Source organism: Oryza sativa, chromosome 5 (assembly GCF_034140825.1).
Source record: "Oryza sativa Japonica Group chromosome 5, ASM3414082v1".
Classification (NCBI taxonomy): Eukaryota; Viridiplantae; Streptophyta; class Magnoliopsida; order Poales; family Poaceae; genus Oryza; species Oryza sativa.
Window position 1 is genome coordinate 14,953,087 of NC_089039.1, and position 20,231 is coordinate 14,973,317.

The window sequence follows — 20,231 nt, forward strand, 5'->3', positions numbered from 1 at the left end:
ATGACTAGAATGTAGTATACTATGTATACTAGAAGTATAGGAGTACATTATCTTTCTCTTTTCTTTCCACTTAGCTTAGATAATTTAGTATGAGAATGAGTAGCTTACTGCTTGTGTGTCACTCTACTCTTGGATTATCTTAACCCCTGCCTAGACTATGATTATTACAAGTAATATATAAATTATTAGTCAAGTTCAATCTACCATGATCTTCCCATGATTAAATAAATACAATACTCTTGGAATACTCTCGGGTGAAATACTACAATGGTATATCCGTGCGCTTGCGGATGAACTCTGTAACCATAATATACCAGGAGTATTTCTGTGCCATTGCTGGGAATTATATTTCTAGTAACGTCGTTAAGAAATACCAACAGCAGGTATGTGGCCGGTCAGACCGTCAGGGTCTGAGCCCGAGTTTGTTTTCGTCAGGTCTTGGGTTTCCTTGCTTGGGAAGGCTTGTTTCGGGTTTCCTTTGGTAGATGCATCTGCTACTCCTAGTTTTGCTATCTGCTACTCCTAGTTTTGCTTCTACTAGTAATCATGCACGTCCAATGCATATTTTTGATGGCAAGAGCTCCCTCACATGGCTATATTCAGTGTATCATGGCAGTGAACTTGATCCTTGAAAACATTGAGAGTCATTGTTTCTAATGGTAAGAAATTAAGAGATAACTCAGAAAGAATTTTAATGGTACCAAATGAAGATATGATTCATACAAAATGATGACACTGCAAAAAAAAATATATAAATCATGACAGCATACCTAGTAGCGTAGCCTGGCAACTTTTAGTTGCATACAAACACAACCTAAAAACCTACCCAAGCCAGATCATCTTGATTTTAGCTGCTACAAGTAATATCACGTAAGAACAAACAGGAGAAATTAGAAAACATTAAATTTGGCTTGATGAAGCTATGCTCTGCAACAGAAAATCACAGAGGAACCAACATGAGGGAATGGATGTAAGATCTGAGTATATTTCGTACGGAAAATCGAAAGGGGATTGGCAAGCAATTCAACAACCTGAAACAACTCATCTTCATGCCGATGGACGTTGTTCTGGACTTCTGGTATAAAATATATAACATGCAAAACAAAATTAGTTAATACTCCTCAGCGTTAACCAAAGGGAGAGGGGAACATGTGACAATAGAGAGATCACCAGGTTGTGTGGCAGAGTAGAAGGAGGTGAGCGGCAAGAGACGATGGGGACGGAGGGGATCGGAGAAGGGATTGACACGGCGCAAGTGAGGCAAGCGGTCTATCGACGTTGGCGCTGGAGTAATCCCTCTATCGGTTCCCTGCTTTCTCACGATTTGAGGCAGCCAGAAGCAAGATAGTATCGGTAATCAACCCAACTGGTGGAGTGCGGCGCCGGCGGGGAAGGACCTTGCCATCAGGAACCACCACGGTGCCAGCGGGGGCAGTGGAGTGGCGCGGCAAAAGGGTAAGGACTTCACCGTCGGGAACCACCATGGCGTCGGCGAGGGGAGGCTGCGGTGTAGTGTGGTGGAGGCTGGGAAGGACCTAGCTGTCGGAAAACACCACGGCGCCGGTGGTGACTGGAGAAGAAGCCGGATCCAGCGAGGGTAGCGGTGGACTTCGGCTGCGGCGGCGGCGGCTGGGGACGACGTCAGCTTCGGCGTGGGCAGCGGTGGAGTGAGGCGGCGACAGCAGTACAAGCGAGGAGGAGCGAGCTAGTCACGCCTGAAGAGGGTGAGGCTTCGCGCGGTCTTTGTGCGTGGAGAGGATGAAACCGTGCGGTGGAGATCAGTCGACGGTACGGATTACCTGATCTATGGATAGACGGTTGGGATTTAACCAGATGATTTGGCCTGTAGGATTGGAGGGGGACAATTCCTCCTTTTTATATTATTAGTATAGAAGTATAGATATAGATGTTCCATCAACCACCACCATCATACCCTATCTTAACTTATTATTAACCTTTATTCCATTATTTTATACTAGAAAAGATGCCCGTGCGTTGCAACGGGTAAAGACTTTTTGCAGTGATATATCAAGAGCTAAGTAATAAATTGAAATATTGGGATCACTATACACTATAATTAAAAAAGTTAATAAAAATCTTAACATTGGGATAGCTATATATTATAATTAAAAAAAAGTTAATGAAAATATTTCCTAGGTTTTTAGCCGAAAGCCTTCCTTCCTTTTCAGCCCTAGGCTAGCCCGCTACCTCCCTCCATTTGGTCTGCTTCTCTTCGACCCTACCATCTTCAACTTTCCGAATATGACTACCATCTTCAACCTCCCGAAGACTCCCGAAGATAATCCCGTGCCCGAAGATAATCTCGTGCCCGCACGTTTGCCAAAGCAAATCTCCCCATCAAATCCAGCCGAATCTTTCTTGGGTAACCAAAATTGTTCGAGGTTTTTGATCCACTCAATCTACTCTTTCCGTTTTCTCCAAAATCAGAGCGTAAAATTCGGGATAAAAATGACCGGGGAAGATCGCCGTCAAAATCGGCAACTTTAGAACAGAGATTAAATCCAACAATTAAAGCTAAATCGAAGGGGAAATCATTGAGAAAATGGTGAGAGAGGAGTAGGGAATCGATTTTTACAATTAAATTGGAGGAAAAAACACACTATCGATATGGCAGCGGCGTGGTGCTAGGGTTCACCTCGGGAGGCGTGCGACGAACAGATGGGATTATAAAACCGGATGAGACAAACAAAAAGTACACGGGAGAAAAAACCGGTGACAAAAAATATTGACGAAAAAACTATAAGCACCCAAGAGATGCACGGTGAATAGATCGGATTAAAAAAAGATAAAAAAAAACCAAAAGCTTTAGCCGCATAAAAAACTCTTCTACGTGCAAAGAAAAAAGGAAAAAAAACTCTGCGTGCAAAGAAAAAAGGAAAAAATAATACCGGTGCCAACAAAATCAAACAGATTTTTTGTTTTTTACTGGGAGATTTTTTTCCTTTTTCTATAGAGTCGGACAAGAGATGTTTTTTTTTACTAACTACGACGGAAGCTTTTCTTTTTTTTAATAGCTCGTTAAGTCGGACTTTCTTTTCTTTCTTTATTTACCTTTTTTGATTCGGACTTTTCTTTCTTTTTTTTTACGTATATAAGATGGGAATTTTTTTAGTAGAGGTATAGATTAAAATCAAAACATAAAACTAAAACTGTTTCAAACACGGATGACGTACCAAAATTCTGGCAAAAACACCTTGAACTTTTATAATAGGTAAAGATATACACCCTATCTTAATTTATACATATATTTATTATTAACATGTGGGTCCTCTTGTCCCACACTGTTTTATTTCCTTCTAATAAAAAATAGAGATTTTGTAGAGGTTGATATGTGGAACCTCTAGCCTCACTTTTTTTCTGCAATCTAAAAAGGCATGGACTTAGTGGTAGGGGTGGTGGCAGATTCATTGCTCACCACCACCACTACTAATTTTTTTAGGAGTATAGATGTATTATTGTTATAATTTTTTGAAATATTAATTTATTTGGGGTTAGTATTGAAATACTATTTTTGGAGTCTATTTATTTTTATTTTGAATTTTAATTAATCTTATTTTTATATTAATTTTAGTTCTATATATAAAAAACATGTTAGGATTTGCATGCTTGGGACATGTGAGTCGGACTCCAAAAAGAGTTCCTGTAGTATCGTATGTGTCCTTTTCTATTACTCCCTCTTTCATATTATAGGTCATTTGATCTTCTTTTACTCATACTTATGTAAGTCAAACTTCTGTAATTTGATCTTCTTTTACTCATACTTATGTAACGTCAAACTTCTGTAAGTTTGATTAAACTTGTAGAAAAATATACTAACATTTTCAATACAAAATAAACATATTAACAAAATATATCTAAAATTAAATTTAATAAAACTAAATTGGTATTGTAAATGTCGCTAAGTTTTTTAGTAAACTTGGTAAAATCTAAAGGATTTTGACTAAGAAAAAAGGTCAAATGACTTATAATATGAAATGAATGGAGTATATATTTTTATGAAAATCCCAAATGGATTTTGTCTATTATTTTCCTTTATGGATACATGATCAATCTACATTGTTATAATCTACACCCATCACAATCTAACAGTGTAAACATTTTTCTTTTTCTTTAATTAATATGATAACTTTTAGTCTCTACAACGAACGTGATATCTCCGTCCAATGTTATAATAATAATAATAATAATAATAATAATAATAATAATAATAATAATAATAATAATAATAATAATAGATTATCAAGGTTGAACAGCGTTTTGCAAACAGTAGAAAAACATAACGAAACTTGGCAAAGAAAAACTCGGAGGAAGTATCGGATGCTATACGGAAATGTTTCGTGCTCATGTACTACCATGTTTCAAAAATGCACCTAAAAAGTCACAAAAAAATGTGAAAAAAATCAGAGATCTGTAGCACTATGACATGTAACATCACATAAAATCAAATCAAAATATGAATAGTAAAGCGACATGTTTGAACACTGTTGGAGCACAGATTTGTTGTTTTTTTTCTCCCTGTGTACATCATATTTTAAGCTGATTTTTTTCTGTGATGCTGTCATAGTGCTGCAGATCTCTATTTTTTTTACATTTTTTTTGACTTTTTGGGTGCATTTTTAAAGCTTGGTAGTACGGGAGCACGGAACTGTTCTGTAGCACCTGATACTTCCTCGCTCGGAGGCACATACAGCTCAACATCAGAACTCTACTGCTACTCTTCTCAAATGACAGACTGATCAAGGAAGGGGAAGGATTTGGTTGGGATAGGATGCGGTTATTTATTCATTTATTTTAGAGGTGGTGGTTGTGCTTCGTGTGATATGCTATGCGAACGAAACGGTGGATGATTCTGCTTTTAAGTACTCTAGTAGATATGACGTAATTATTTTATTCTTAAACTTTGACAAAAATATTATTTTCTCAAACTTGGATAAATATTTATAGAGAAGAATAATCAAAAGAACTGAAAAGTCAACTATATCATATGTTAAAAAAACAGAGCTATCATATTGATTTTCAAATTTATGCATGTTGGATGTCCTGCGATACTTAAAAATACTTTAAAGAAAATATAGCTGCACAAAATGCGTGCCATCCAGTAGGTTTGGGATATCAACCGGTGAACCAGGGGCGGAGCTATAATGTGGTCCGTGTGGTTCATGGACCATCATAGAATTTTGGCCTAAGGCCCATTAGCCCTATACGCTACTTCCAGAAAAATATAGATGGCACTTTGACGCTTTGTTTTTTTTGCCAATTCAAGCACCGCGTCGGGCGTCGGCGCGTCGCTTCGTTTCCATCGTAATTGTCGTTTCCAATTTTCGAGCGCGCAAGTCGACGAGTCACGACGACCACTGTCCACTGAGGCACTAAGGCCATTCACAATGCATCTACATGGTATTTGGCCTCAACTGTCCAGCTAAGCAGATTGTATACGTGGAGAAGAAAAGAAGATGGGGCCCATGTATTCACCAGCTCCGCGCGTCCTCGTTTGGCTCCGAGAGCCTCGTCAGAAAAACAGCTTTTTTAATCGCATTTGCACATGAGAAAGCAGGACACAGAGAGAAGGGGGAGAAGCTGACCAAAAAAGTAAATTTTTGTGGTGGGGCCCGCATGAGAAACAGTTTGGTGAGGTCCACCTAAAGACACGCGCCCACGCCGCATTGTGGAGAGAGGAGCTTCACGCTGTTTCTTCGTACGTGGCTGTTTAGGCTCCTCAGAAAAACGTGACGCAGTGCTAATGCCCTAAGGCACTAACGAGTGAGTTGTGATGTCGCCACGTTGGCGGCCGGCGACTGCGCCACCGCGGGCAGCGACCGCACCAGCGCGCAGTGCCACAGGCCAGCAGCAACCAGCAGGGAGAAAGCAATCAGCAGCACTCCATTCATCAGGAGGCACGCAACACCAAAGCACAGCAAACAGCACGTTAGCAGGTTCTCAACTTCTCATCTGCTTCTCTCTTTCTCCTCCCTAACAGTAGGGTTTTTTTCTTTAGGTTCAAATGTTCAATCTCATTTCAATTTTAGGATATCCGATCGATTGGAATTGGAATGGTAAATTGAAATTAAACCTTGCAATCCTGTATAATCCTATTGTAGATTTGCTGAGTTGTACCACCATATCTTGAAAACCTGGCTACGCCACTGCGGTGAACATCTACCATGGACCGTGCACCCAATCAAACAAGGGCCCCAGACGGTAAAATGATCGTTTATCCAGTGTCCTATAATGCTCCTATATTCAATGAAGATTGAATAGATATACTATACTACACATGGGTTAAAACACAACCCCACCCCCACACCCCACCCCTGGAACACCCCCCTCCCGCTCGTGTAGTACCGATAGTAAAATTATTCCTACGTGAGTATGTATTTACCTTGTACTCATAGTAACGTTGTTACTTTAAGTGGGCCCACCCCCACCATTTTATAAGCCATTTTCTTGACACCTGCTTTGTACGGTTATACCCCGTATTTTTAGGATCTGGGAGCGGCGTCGGCGGTGGCGGTGTCCTCCAGCGGCGGGCGGCGGGCGACGGGCGAAATCGGCCAGCGACAGGTGGAATCGGCTGGAGAGGTAGCGCTCGTGGGTCGCCGCTGCAGTCGCCGGAGATCGGAGCCGGGCAGAGGCGAGCGGACAAGAACGGGCGACGCTAGGATGGAGGAGGAGAGCCCTGCCCCGGCGTCGGCTCAGGCTTCTGCTCCCTCTCCCACTCCCGCCGCCGCTGTTGGTGGTGTAGCGCCTCTGGATCCAGCGGGAAGGTGAAGCGCATCATGAAGACGCCCTATCAGTTGGAGGTTCTCAAGAGGACTTACACAGGTTCGTCGATGGCCTACGGGGAATTGGGGATTCTGGAAATTTTAGGGCTATTTCGTGTTTGTTTTGTCGATTTTTCGATCGAAACGGCCGTGGGATTTCTGTTTTGACTTGGTTTGGTCTCTGTTGCTGTCTGTGAAGTTAGGGCTCACAGACAAGCAGCTGCAGATGTGGTTCTGCCACCGGCGGTTGAAGGACCGTAAACCACCGCCGAAGCGGCAGCAGCTGGAGGAGGAGGTTCATGTGCCAGTTATGGCGCCGCCTCCTGTGCTGCCACCACCGCTGCCACACAGCGAGCTAACAATGGCTCCTGGTGGGATGTATGGCGAGCAGTTGCTGCCCTCCTCTTCCCGTAGAGGAACTGGCCGGCCATCAGCCATTCTTGATATGTCTGATCTTCAGTGCCTCCCCCTACTCACGAGCCACGGTTAACAAAGCATATTGAGCACATAATAGATTTGATAACCAAGGTATTACTTAGCTGCCTATTATAGTTTTTATTCATGTTCAACTATTAGAAACAAGTATAACTGAACAATTTTGTTCACTGTCTTTAGTCTTTTGCAATGCACATACATTTTATGATTTGCAAGGAGCTTAATCGGATGGACAATCTCTGAAATTTTGTGGTTCAACAATGCAGATGGATTGGATTGTATTTCTGAACTACCGGACTACATATGGTCCCATTCAACATGCTACGGTTTATCGGAATGTTTTGACAGAACATACTTTTTCAGGCCTAATATTCTTAATTTTACTTGTGGCCAGCGACATTGAAGCTGATTGATTGTATTCCTCATCAAGGGAAAGCATGGCAGATTGTACAGCTTGATGCACTTGACGAGAGGTACTCATCCACTTGATTTCTGCGTCCTCAGCGGTGATTATTTCCATCTGTGCACAGGTGAGATCTGGCTGCCTATTTCGTTTTGTGTTATTGGAAGCACATCGATCACAACTCTACAAATTTCTCATGTGTGTTCTGGGCAGGCTTGTTAGCTGATATGCACACCTCTGCTCATCTTAATGATGTAACAAATGTCGATTTATATCACTAGTGCTTGGCTTTTGGGCTATCGGTTCATCAGTCTTTGGACAACATTTAATTGATAAGCCAACAGTTTCTTAAATATTCTTTTTGATGTGCTTGTAGTTTCTTAGATTTTCTAGTTGATATCTTGATTGGCTAATAGTTCTATGAATGTTTTTGGTTCACACAGACATGCGCAGAAGTGACAATTTTTCAATCTGTCTAGTGGCTGCTCTCAACTCTCATGTTGATTTGTAACGGTTATTGCTGAATGAAAGATGGACTGAGAATTTTCGTTCAGAGAAATTATATTCAGAGCTCTGAGTGTCATGTTCTCTCGGTTTGCAAGTGCAGCCCTTTTCATAATTTTTTAGTTTGGTCGGCTGGACAATTAGATACTCACAGTTGGGTCAAAAGCTCTGAAATGTTATGAAAATTATGGGGCTCATACACATATGATGCTCTAAATGTCAATTAGAAATATGTCATTTGCAAATTTGTGTGTTGTATTCTCAGAAATCTGTTCCCATCTGAATTTCCATTTGTTCACTCATATTGGTGAGCGTTTTGACCAAAAGAGTTCCTTTATGTATTTGTTATTGGCCTTTTCAATTCACTGAATTGCGAAATGTTCGGTTGCAGGGACTAAGTCAAGCCCTGGAGAGATGATTCGGCTAAGGTGGGACACCACCGATAGCGAGGAGGTCGTTCGCACCCGCATCCCCTCAAGCACGCCGGGTCAGCACAAGGCGCGCGTGCTCCCGGCGGCTGGCCGCGGATGGCCAGATACAAGAGGACCACCGGCCAGCCCTCCATGGCCGACCCGTTGCCCTCTTTCACTCCATACCTATCCACCACGCCGCCATCGCCTCCGACAACCATCGGTGTAATACTAACTTGGTTACTACGAGAAACTCTGTGACAAGACCAATATGTTATGTTGAGAATCATTGGTGTAATTTAGTTACTAAGAGAAAATGTTAAGAACCATTAGTTTAATAGTAACTTGGTTACTACAAAAAATTTTGTGGCAAGATCAATAAGTTATGTTGAGAATCATCGGTACCATAGTAATTTATTTACTAAGAAATCTTGTGGCAATAGCAATGTTAATTCTAAGTAATTTATTTACTAAGAGAAGGTATACTATAATTTATTTACTAAGAGAAGGTATACCAATCAATTGGGAGTACTATCCTAAGTAAGGGCCGTTTTTTTGACAAATTGACCCTTTTCAAAAACTTATTTCGAAACTAACCCCTGCCAAAAACTTCAACCAAAACTAGGCCGTCGGCTCAGCGCCAAGCGCATTGGCGCTGAGGTTGGCCGTGTCAGCGCCAATGGGACTGGCGCTGACATTGTGCCACCGTGGCGGCCGGGCCGATCCCCTAGCTGATGTGGCAGCTACCTCAGCGCCAACCGCTTCGGCGCTGAGGTGCCCAACCTCAGCGCCAAGTAAGTTGGCGCTGACCTTGGCTACTTAGAGCCCGGCCGAGGCCGCCCCAGCCAGTTCTTCCTCCGTTTTTTCCCCAGCCGCCCGCCTAGGGTTCGGTCGCCACCGCGTTCTCCTCGCCCAATCTCCCCCAAAAACCTCTCTAATCGAAGGTGATTTGTGCGGCATTGAGTTTGGGATCGGAAGAGAAGGTAAACCCCTCTATAAACCCTAAGTTCCCCAAAGTTTTATTGGATATTTTGCATTGTTTTGGTTGTAGACGTGGTTTGATAATAGTTGGCTAAGGATGGATTATTAGATGGATAATATGGGTGGGGATGAAGTGTGGAGGAAGAAGAAGGACAAGAAGGTTCAAGAACGATATGGACAAAGCATACAAAAGCTCAGCCAACCGACGGTCACAAAAGCCGAACAATACAAATTCAGAGCCGGTCATGCAAAATAGATGCTCGCTATGCCACGAACTAGGCCATAAGAAAACTAGGTGCCCGAAGCGAGACAAGTCTAAGGATCGACCGAAAAAGCGCCGTAGGACGGGGGGAGGTGGTGAGGGTAGCACACAGGTGGGATTGGATGACATTCATTTCCTAAGTTCATATTGTTGCTTCAATGTTTACTTTCTGTTGTCCTCCTTTCCGTTCTCATTGTGATTTTTCCATTTAATATTTTTTCAATTACTATTGATTCCATTTTCATTTGCAGGATGGAGCACTTTCCGGGGTTGGAGGATTTCTACGAGGAGAAGCACCGGGCCCCACAGATTGCCAGCGGAGAGGTTAGCATCAACAATATTCCATTTTTTTTATGATCGAATTTATTTTTTCTTCTTTGATTTTAGTTTGTACAGATAGATCATCCATCATGTCAAAAGTATAATGTAGTTAGATAAATGTCAACATAAGTAGTTAGATAGCTACCACTTGCACCTGGAGATCTTTGCTATCTATCTTATGAACACACAAAGAAGATTCTGAAGATTAGCCACAGGACTACAGGATATATTGCATGTGTGCTCCATATACTAAAAAAGAAAGAATGATAATCTGGATTCAAACACCAATTTATGCATTCTAGACAAATCCATTTCGAAGGGAAAGTCAATATATCAAATAAACAATTAGAACTTGAATAATATGCACAGTTCCACAATGAATAATTGTAAATTGAGTTACTGAATGCCAATTTTACAAAAGAGAAGTAAAATGAAGAATCTGAATTATGGGCTTGATGCAGAGTTATAATTGCAAAATCTTGGCGTCGCAAATTTCCCTCAAATCAAAACAAATGCTGAGTAATGTATCATCATTTAGCAATGTATCATCATTTAGCAATATATCAATTCCTACCAATCACTTCTAAGGACAAAACAGGATGCAACACTGAGTAAGAAAAAATGGTCTCAGAAGGGTTGTCTGATTTGGGATTGGGATCCATCATACTGAATCCAAACAAATATTTTTTAGTCCCACACTACATGGTAGTTGTGCAGGAAATTGTTATAAAATCCAAAGTGAAAGCTCCGGTAGTAGCAAAGGCACTTTTAGAAGCTTCCTAAAGTATAGGAAGCTGAAATAAACACAATGGCACACATATATACGAATAACTAAGGGACTTTATACCATACAGTCAATCAGGCAATGATTCAGAAGAGAAAAAGAATCAAGCAATCGCATTTTGTTAATATTCTGACCATTGCTCCAAGGATTGTTTTCAATCTTTATGATTTTATATTATTCTTGATTACGCAGAAGAGAAAAAGAATCAAGCAATCGCATTTTTATTTTTGATGCAGCGCTTGAAGACCCTTCGAGTCAGAGGTCACACGGCGCACATACTGTTCGACGACCGGTACGTCCCGTACCTACGGCGGGCTAAGCTCTTGGCGTTCGTGACCATGGCGCAGCGACCGGTGCCTCTGTACAACGCCGCTGCTCTGACGGCCCTAGTGGACCGGTGGCGTCCAGAGACACACACCTTCCACCTACCGTGCGGGGAGCTGACGGTCACTCTGGAGGACGTCGCCATGATCCTGGGTCTTCCTATCCGGGGTCAGGCGGTCACAGGTGACACAGCGTCAGGGAATTACTAACGAGTCTTCGTATTCATTTGTTAATTTTTTTGCAATTACTAATGATTCCACTTCCTATCCGGTTACAGGTGACACAGCGTCGGGGAACTGGAGGGAGAGGGTCGAGGAGTACCTTGGTCTGGAGCCTCCAGTGGCACCTGATGGTCAGAGGCAGACAAAGACATCAGGGGTTCCTTTGAGTTGGTTGCGAGCCAACTTTGGTCAGTGTCCCGCTGAGGCAGACGAGGCTACAGTACAGCGATACTGCAGGGCGTACGTGCTGTACATCTTCGGCAGTATTCTGTTCCCTGACTCTGGTGGAGATATGGCTTCTTGGATGTGGCTGCCGTTGCTCGCGGACTGGGACGAGGCGGGTACCTTCAGCTGGGGGTCGGCTGCCCTAGCCTGGTTGTACCGGCAACTCTGTGATGCTTGCCGAAGGCAAGGCGGGGACGCGAACCTAGCAGGCTGTGTTTGGTTGCTACAGGTAAGTTCACGCATGTTATGTTTCATAACATTTCAATTTCTTGCTAACATGTTGGAAGCTAACGTATGTGACGCAGGTTTGGATGTGGATGAGGCTTCCAGTTGGTCGGCCCATGTGGAGGACCCATCAGGCTTGGCCGCACCAGGATGCAGACCGACGTCCCACTGTAGCTCACCTGTGGGAATCGGTCCCATCTCCAGTAGTAGGCCGCAGGAATTTGGCGTACTACCACTACACAAACGAGATGGACTACCTACAGCCAGAACATGTAAGCTATTCGGGGTTCTATGACACATGAAGATGGTTTCTTACTATATAGTACTAACTGTGCTTCAATGTGTTTTATTTTTGTTGCTGCAGGTGGTGTGGATGCCATATCAGGCACAGGAAGTGCTCGAGCTAGAACTGAATCCCATGTGCCATATAGAGGATGCGTTGAAGACCCTACGGTGCCCACTGATCTGCTTCTATGCAGTGGAGTTCCAGATGTGCCACCGCGTGATGCGGCAATTCGGGAGGCTTCAAACAATCCCGCACCGTTTCTCCACGAGTATCGACCTACACAAGTTAGTAATTTCACTTAACAATTTTTATGCAGAGACTACGGCAGCGATGTCGGAAGTTGGCAGCAAGGCTCGGCTGCAGGTCGACTGATGTGGTCGAACATGCTCATGCCCACCAAGAGGGGGATGAAGAAGGGGAGGTGGGTGACGAGGAGGGCGAGCAAGACAAAGAGGCGGAGGAAGGAGATGAGGAGGAAGAAGGGGATGAGGACAGAGAAGAGGAGGCGGATGAGCTCGGTCCCTCGCAGCTAGAGGACGCACCAGAGTCGTCACAGCCGGATATCTCGCAGCCCGGCCCGTCTCGACCACGAAGCCGGCGGGCTCCTTCGCAGGACTGGAGGTACACCCCCGACGTGCCTCGTCCTCGCACTAGAGGTAGGAGGAGGTGAGTGCATGGTTCAATGGATGGATGGATAGATGGATGGACTCGACTGGATGTATGGACTGGATGTATGGACTCGACTGGATGTATAGACGAGGATCGATGGGATGTTTTTATTTCTTATATGTATGGACTTCATATATGGATGTATTGATGGATTCTATGGATGTATGGAATGATGTTGGGATTGATGGATGGATGTATGTTTTGTATGGTTCTCTGGATATATTACTGCCTGTAAATTTCTGTCATTTGATGTTTGCCTGTGTTGTGTGCAAAGTTTTGCTAAAGTTTAGCAGGGCTGGGACGTCAGCGCCATGCTAAATGGCGCTGACATGTACAAACTCAGCGCCAGTGCACCTGGCGCTGAGGTCCCAGCCCAGCCATCCAGAAGGCTTGCTGGGCTGGGCCACGGCCGAAACGGCCAAGTCCCACCTCAGCGCCAGGTTGGCTGGCGCTGAGTTTCCCAATGTCAGCGCCATTTTGGCTGGCGCTGAGGTCCCAGCCCGCAAGCCATCCAGAAGGCTTGCTGGGCAGGGCCACGGCCGAAACGGCCAAGTCCCACCTCAGCGCCAGGTGGGCTGGCGCTGAGTGTCCCACGGTCAGCGCCATTATGGATGGCGCTGAGGTCCTAGCCCGCAAGCCATCCAGAAGTCTTGCTTGGCTGGGCCAAGGCCGAAACGGCCAAGTCCCACCTCAGCGCCAGGTGGGCTGGCGCTGAGTTTCCCAATGTCAGCGCCATTATGGCTGGCGCTGAGGTCCTAGCCCGCAAGCCATCCAGAAGGCTTGCTGGGCTGGGCCACGGCCGAAACGGCCAACTCCCACCTCAGCGCCAGGTGGGCTGGCGCTGAGTTTCCCAATGTCAGCGCCATTATGGCTGGCGCTGAGGTCCTAGCCCGCAAGCCATCCAGAAGGCTTGCTGGGCTGGGCCATGGCCGAAACGGCCAAGTCCCCCCTCAGCGCCAGGTGGGCTGGCGCTGAGTGTCCCACGGTCAGCGCCATTATGGATGGCGCTGAGGTCCTAGCCCGCAGGCCATCCAGAAGGCTTGCTGGGCTGGGCCACGGCCGAAACGGCCAAGTCCCACCTCAGCGCCAGATTGGCTGGCGCTGAGTTTCCCACAGTCAGCGCCATTATGGCTGGCGCTGAGGTCCCAGCCCGCAAGCCATCCAGAAGGCTTGCTGGTCTGGGCCTTGGGGTTGCGGCCAAGTCCCACCTCAGCGCCAGTCCGGTTGGCGCTGAGGTAGCTGCCACGTCAGCTGGGGATCGGCCCCGGCCGCCACGGTGGCACAATGTCAGCGCCAGTCCCGTTGGCGCTGACACGGCCAACGTCAGCGCCAATGTGTTTGGCGCTGAGGCGACGGCCTATTTTTGGTTGAAGTTTTTGGCAGGGGTTAGTTTCGAAATAAGTTTTCCAAAAGGGTCAATTTGTCAAAAAAACGGAAGTAAGGGTTCGTTCGCAAGTGCCGGATCGGAGCTTTACGTTTGGGTTGGGAACATGTAGTACTGTAGACCACTGTAGCAGCGTCAGGGCGTCAGGGACGGAGGGAAAGCGGCAGCCTGGACGCCGTCTATGGCCGACACTTTCCGTTGCCGTGCCGTGTGATGCCGGGCAGGGGCTGGCAGTGGAGGTACTGTAGCATGCGAAAATGGGTGGTTTTTGCAACACACGGGTGAAAGAGGTATTTGCTACGCGGCACCAATTGTGAAAGAAATATTTGATATGCACACACATGTGATTTCTTTAATAAGTTAATAGATGGTTGTATTGCATGGAGGGAATTTTTTTGAAAAAATCTATATTCAGAACGCATAGTTGGCCGCTGTAAATTCAGAAGACCACGTGATTAGCAAAGAACTAAAAAAGAAGTTTCGGGCATTAGGATTACGCAGATAAGATGTGAGGAATGGTCGACAGCGACTGAATGAAATTTATTGCGAAATTAAGACATGCATCAAAAAGTGATAATTAAAGGCAGCTCATATTGTATTTGATCAATCCTTATGTAGTTGTTACGAACATTCATCTCAACCCCACCAGAAAGCACATTATGCCGCTGCTCATCTTTGAGAGCGACTGAAAACATCATTCGCAATGAGGTCGCGCCATCTGCTCATCTCATCGCTTCCTCGTTGTTTGTTGCATAGTACATCGCATTGAAAGTTCCCGGTTGCGTCGGAATGGGATGTCTGCTGTACAGAGGATTTGTTTAAACGTAGTTCACATCATCATTATAATTCTTCTTAAAGTTATGAAGAGCAAAAGCAGCATGTATGATCCGTGGTCCAACTGTATCATCTGGGTTAAACGGTATCACCTTGAGTATTTTCCACTGCTTTTTGACGATCCCGAAAGTTCTCTCCACAATACCTCGCAAAGAGGAGTGGCAATGGTTGAAGTGCTCTTCTCGGCCTTCGGGTGCCGCCGCTTGTCTTCGTCCCAATCGATCCCTATGGTACTGTACATGTGGGTACGGTGCAAGAAATCCCATCCTACTAGGAAAACCTGAGTCCACAAGTAGATACCTTCCTGTAGAACATATTATGGATAATTAATTAAATCGCACCGCAATGAATATAAATTGATTGGAGTGTGGAAACCAAAGTTTGTAAAGTGAACAAGTGAAGTTCACTAACCTCGCGGAATCTGCGGAAAATCATTGGGATAGTACTGCACATCCTCGTTCAGAATCCTTTGATCATGAACTGATCCTGGCCATCCTGAATCACAGAAAATAATTCTGCCATCATGATCACATATGACGAGAACATTTTTCGTCGTGACATGGTGTCTGTTTATGTGTTGCATCGTCGTGCATGCAGAAGTCACAACACATATATGGGTATCGTCGACAGCACCCACGGATTGGTAAAATGGTTTGTACCATTCCTCCGTTTGAAACATTATGTGAGATGTCCTGAAGTTGGTATCTTTTGGTCTCAAAATTTTCCTAGCCAACTTGTCGAGACAATCCAATACTTCATTGAAGGAAATAGAGACGGTTGAGTTCGACCGGACCTAACGATTGTTAGCGTCTCTTGTCGAACGGCCGCCAGCCATCATGAACAAGAAAATCCCCAATTTTTCTAGCGAAGAAATCCCCCCAGTATCGACAAGCTGATAAGAAGTTACTAGAAGGCTGTGCAAACTGTGAATCTCTTCAGCGGTCAGGCGGAACATGGCCCGACATTGCCTTCTATTCGCCAACGTGTCCATCATCCTACTGATACCGGTCTGAACTGGAATTCGGTTAGGTGCTCTTTCATTTCTCCTGATCTCATTGGCCAGCAAGTCGATGATGGCATCTTCCTCCTCGCTGCTGGTATGGCCATCAGCCCAGCCGTAGGGACCGACATTGCTACTCATCTCCGCGTTCCTGTAACAAATCTATCAACCGATTTATTTGAGAGTAACAATTTATCAGAAAGCAGCAATTTATTAGAAAGAACCCATTTATTTGAAAGCACACATTCGTTTTAAAACAACAATTTGTGTGATCATGAGGGAATGTAATGCAACAATTTATTTGAAAGCACCAACTTATATGAAATCAGACAATGAAGCATAACACATGTATTAAACCAAATTAATGTTCATGTCGAAAGAGATGCTTACACTCAACACAGAACACCAAATGTTACCACGAACAAGTTATTTCACATTACAACAGGATTAGTTGGAAATAAAACACACAACACATGAAACAAACAGGAGTAGAGTAGCTGATACTAGTTCGAACCACCAGATGCACCACTAAACCCGTTGCCACTTGTTAAAATATATCGCAGGCGATCATCTGGGTCGGTGAGGCGCGCGAACATAAAGCAGTGGCCATTGCTTGCATCACGTAGCAAGCGCGCGGCCATAAACCAGACCTCACTACCTGGCCGGAGGCCATCTTTTTCCTCCAACTCCATGCAACCGTCAGGGCTGCTAGCCTTCCAAGCATCCATTTGCTTTGCGTGGCTCTCCATGGACGCCATGCACAGCACACTGAGCCTGTCAAGCGCATCGCCCCAATCGCTACTGCGTGTCCGCTTGTTAGAACTTCCAGAGGTCTCACCGGATGCCTTCCTTTTGCCCTTACTACCATTGCTCTGACCATATGTCGACGGCGCGGGCGGTGGAGGAGTGTACGCTGCTGTCAGCTCGTCGATGTCAATGGGCTGCCATTCAACGGGTTGTTGCGGTGGGCCTTGGTCAGCCCCAGCGACGGCGGAGTGGTTGCCGACAACGGTGCGCGTGCTAAAGACCGCGTGATGAAGATCAATGTGCTTCAGGGGATCGTTTCTGAAGGCGATCACACCCTTCTTCACCTGTCACAATTGTACACATGGAACTTGTTATAGAGGAAATATTTGACAAGGCACAGTACAGACAAGATGACATGTAAAGTGTAGGCAGCATGGCATGTAGTAATGTAATTAGCGAAATGAGTAAAACATATCATAACCAATAGGACACATATATGAGCAGATATAGCGGACTTTGATGCAAAGAATGTTGTTAAGAATTTAGGAACTAAAAAATAAGAAACAATTTTCAGCAAAAGATGTAGTGTTCAAATTATTTTCACACTTCTGTGACTACGCTGCATGGAATGAGTTATGGTACATGTAAGAATAATATTACTGGGTTATGGTACCTCCTGATAAGTGTTTGCAAAGGAATGAGTTATGACACATGAAACATAGATCAATACATTTTTTGGTCATTCTACCATTCATTATTTCTATGCGTAAATGGTTAACTGGTGTATTAACTGATAGGACAAACTAATACCCCTAGGAGTAAAGAAGGGTACTTGCAGCTCCATTTAAGTTCTTCAAAAGTCACTTCTAAGGACTAGCCAATTTATAGTACCATATAGCACTAGAGAACAAAGGGCAGCAGCATCACATTATCCAATTCCTCAGAAGCACATTATCCAACCGAAATTTGAGAATGCATTTATTCTACTGAAATTATTCTAGAATCTGTTTGATTCCTCATTATACGCTGAAAACAATCTAGATCATTTGCTTTCTGATCAGGTTATACTAGCGGCACCAATCAGATTCCCCAAAGCCCAAAACGTTTACTACATACTGCCTATGTTCATATTAGACATGATGGTAACACAATGGTAGCAAGATAATCGGATTGCAAAATGAATTTGTGTACAAGTAGCATACCCCATTTTGGCATTCCCACCAGCTTTCGTCGACGACAATGGCTGCAGTAAGGGGGTCCCGGCCAAGTCCGGTCGCCTACGATTCAAGCCACACCCACAGCTGGTACTGCTTCTTGCACTGCCCCCAGATATACTCCAATTGCGCCTTCGTCATCTTCTTCTTGCACTTGTTCTTCATTTTCTTCACCAAGTTCTCCCATGCCTTGGGTTTGGGGGAGTTCGATGTTATGTTGAATGCCGCCATCTCCTCCAAGCAACTCTCAAGAAACACATGCAGCTCGAAATCGGTCCAGCGACCACGCGATTCGGACATCTACTGAAATGCTAGTCAACAAACAAAATGAATGACATAAACAAACTACACCAGCCAGCCATACCTTCGATGATTTGTCCTCGTTGACGAGGTCCCAGTCAATTGAACGGCTGACGGTGGAAGGGCTCACTCGGCGCACGAACTCGATGACGGCTTTGGGGGACTTGGTGCACACCGTACACAGTGCATTGGCGACATGCACGACGTCCTTGGCTGGAGGCTTGGCGGTGCCCGCGTCCGACGTGACGGACTCGGAGGAGTCCTCGCCGGACTCCAGAGCGGATCGGTGGATTGGTAGAGCGGAGTTCGTAGGAACTACCGCCCTCTCCAATGCGGGGTGTGAGACCTCAACCTCTCTCTTCCGCTTCTTCCCCTTAGCCTCCATTGCCGCATCCACAACCGCCTCCTCAAATAGAGCTGGCTTCCTGTTGAGGCCGCCAGCTTTGCTGCCTCCGCGCTTCAATTCCGTGCGAACTGTTCTCGCTCCAAGACGAGCACGGGCGCTGCCAGGCATGGACAAGATGACTCGGCCGGACGAGCGCCGATGCCGACGCGCACAGGGAGCACGCCTGCCCGCTTTTGCCACCCTCCAGGACGATGCTCAGCACTATCCGACCCAGAGCCACAGCACTGCCTCCTGCACCGATGCTCCTAGCCTGCGGCGATACTGCTCGCTTGAATCGATGGAGCTGGGTCGTGCTGCCGGCAGCTTTACCTGACAGCGACCACTCGTTGGAGCAGAGATTCCAGGGGGGATTGGTGAGGGCGGTGCGATTTTGTAGGTGGAAGAATCGATTCGCGGGTGGCAGGGGGGATTCCTCTGCTTCCCTACGGCAATTTCGTCGTGGCGCTGTGGACGAAAGGGGATCGAGCGAGAGGAGTGTGGAGGAAAGGGGATCGAGCGAGAGGAGTGGATGACGGAAGAAAGGGGATCGAGGGATAGGCAAGGAAGCCGTGACGGCACCGTAACTCCGTTCGAGCCATTTGCTTCCGAACAACTGTAGCGCCACAACACGTGGATGCGTGGGACCCACACGGTCAAGGTTCCCAACAGCCCTGGATCGGAACTAGCACATGCGAACACACCCTAACTTATTAAGAGAAGAGATGAGAACGTCGTGAGAGTAATTCATTTACTGAGAGGAGGAACCAAATTGAGAAAGGTTGAAAACAACCTAGGACTCTAGGAGTAATCCATTTACTGAGAGATGGAATCGATTTGGGAGTGCGGGAGTGTTAGTAACTTATTTACTCATAGCTGATCGACTTAGTAATCTTCTTACTAATGGGCAAATCATGAAAGAAGTGCGGGAGTAGATAAAAAAGGTGAGCAATCTTGTTACTAATGGGGCCAATCATGAAAGAAGTGCGGGAGTACATTAAAAAATGGTTTACTTGATAGTAACTTGGTTACTTATTGAACTAAAACAGCTGATAGTAACTGATTATTTAACGAAAGAATTTTTTAGAGAAGGAGGGATGTGGGAAAGATTGTGCGGATGGATATGGGGGTGGGGGGAGGGGGTGGAAGGTTGGGGGGGCTATGTGAGGGGAGCGTTTTAGTTAAAACGCACACTGGGTGCGGTTTAGCGTATCTCCAAGATTGAATTATTATATTGTGATGATTTTATCAATATTAAGATATGCTGATTTAGTCTCTAAAATACTGTCATAGCTATATTGTATGTGCGCACGTGTATATAAACATCTGTGTTTGTGGTGTGTTACATGTATTGATATTGGCTCAGATCAGAAGCATCACTTTCATGCTTTGGGCCCTCGATTTTAAACCTCCAATGGCCCCAAAAGCCACCGAACCCGCTAGATGACACCCAGCACAAAGCCAGATCGTCAAAAGCCTCCCCTAGAACCCATGCAAAACAGCATCATATTCATACCCCCTCCAACATACCGTAACTA

At 45.2% G+C, this 20,231-nt stretch overlaps 1 protein-coding gene and 1 pseudogene across 1 annotated transcript; one reads left to right on the plus strand and one right to left on the minus strand.

Moving 5' to 3' along the window:
• The first annotated feature begins 8,947 nt into the window (after positions 1-8,947).
• LOC107281059 (protein MAIN-LIKE 1-like) lies at positions 8,948-13,021 on the plus strand. The gene is made up of 6 exons (XM_015783589.3): positions 8,948-9,889; positions 10,029-10,101; positions 11,119-11,389; positions 11,484-11,881; positions 11,958-12,149; positions 12,242-13,021. Exons 2-6 carry the CDS (start codon positions 10,030-10,032, stop codon positions 12,533-12,535), a joined length of 1,227 nt encoding a protein of 408 aa, XP_015639075.1. The 5' UTR covers positions 8,948-9,889; position 10,029; the 3' UTR covers positions 12,536-13,021.
• Positions 13,022-16,553: 3,532 nt separating this feature from the next.
• Positions 16,554-18,311, minus strand: LOC107276367 (uncharacterized; annotated as a pseudogene).
• Positions 18,312-20,231: the final 1,920 nt, after the last annotated feature.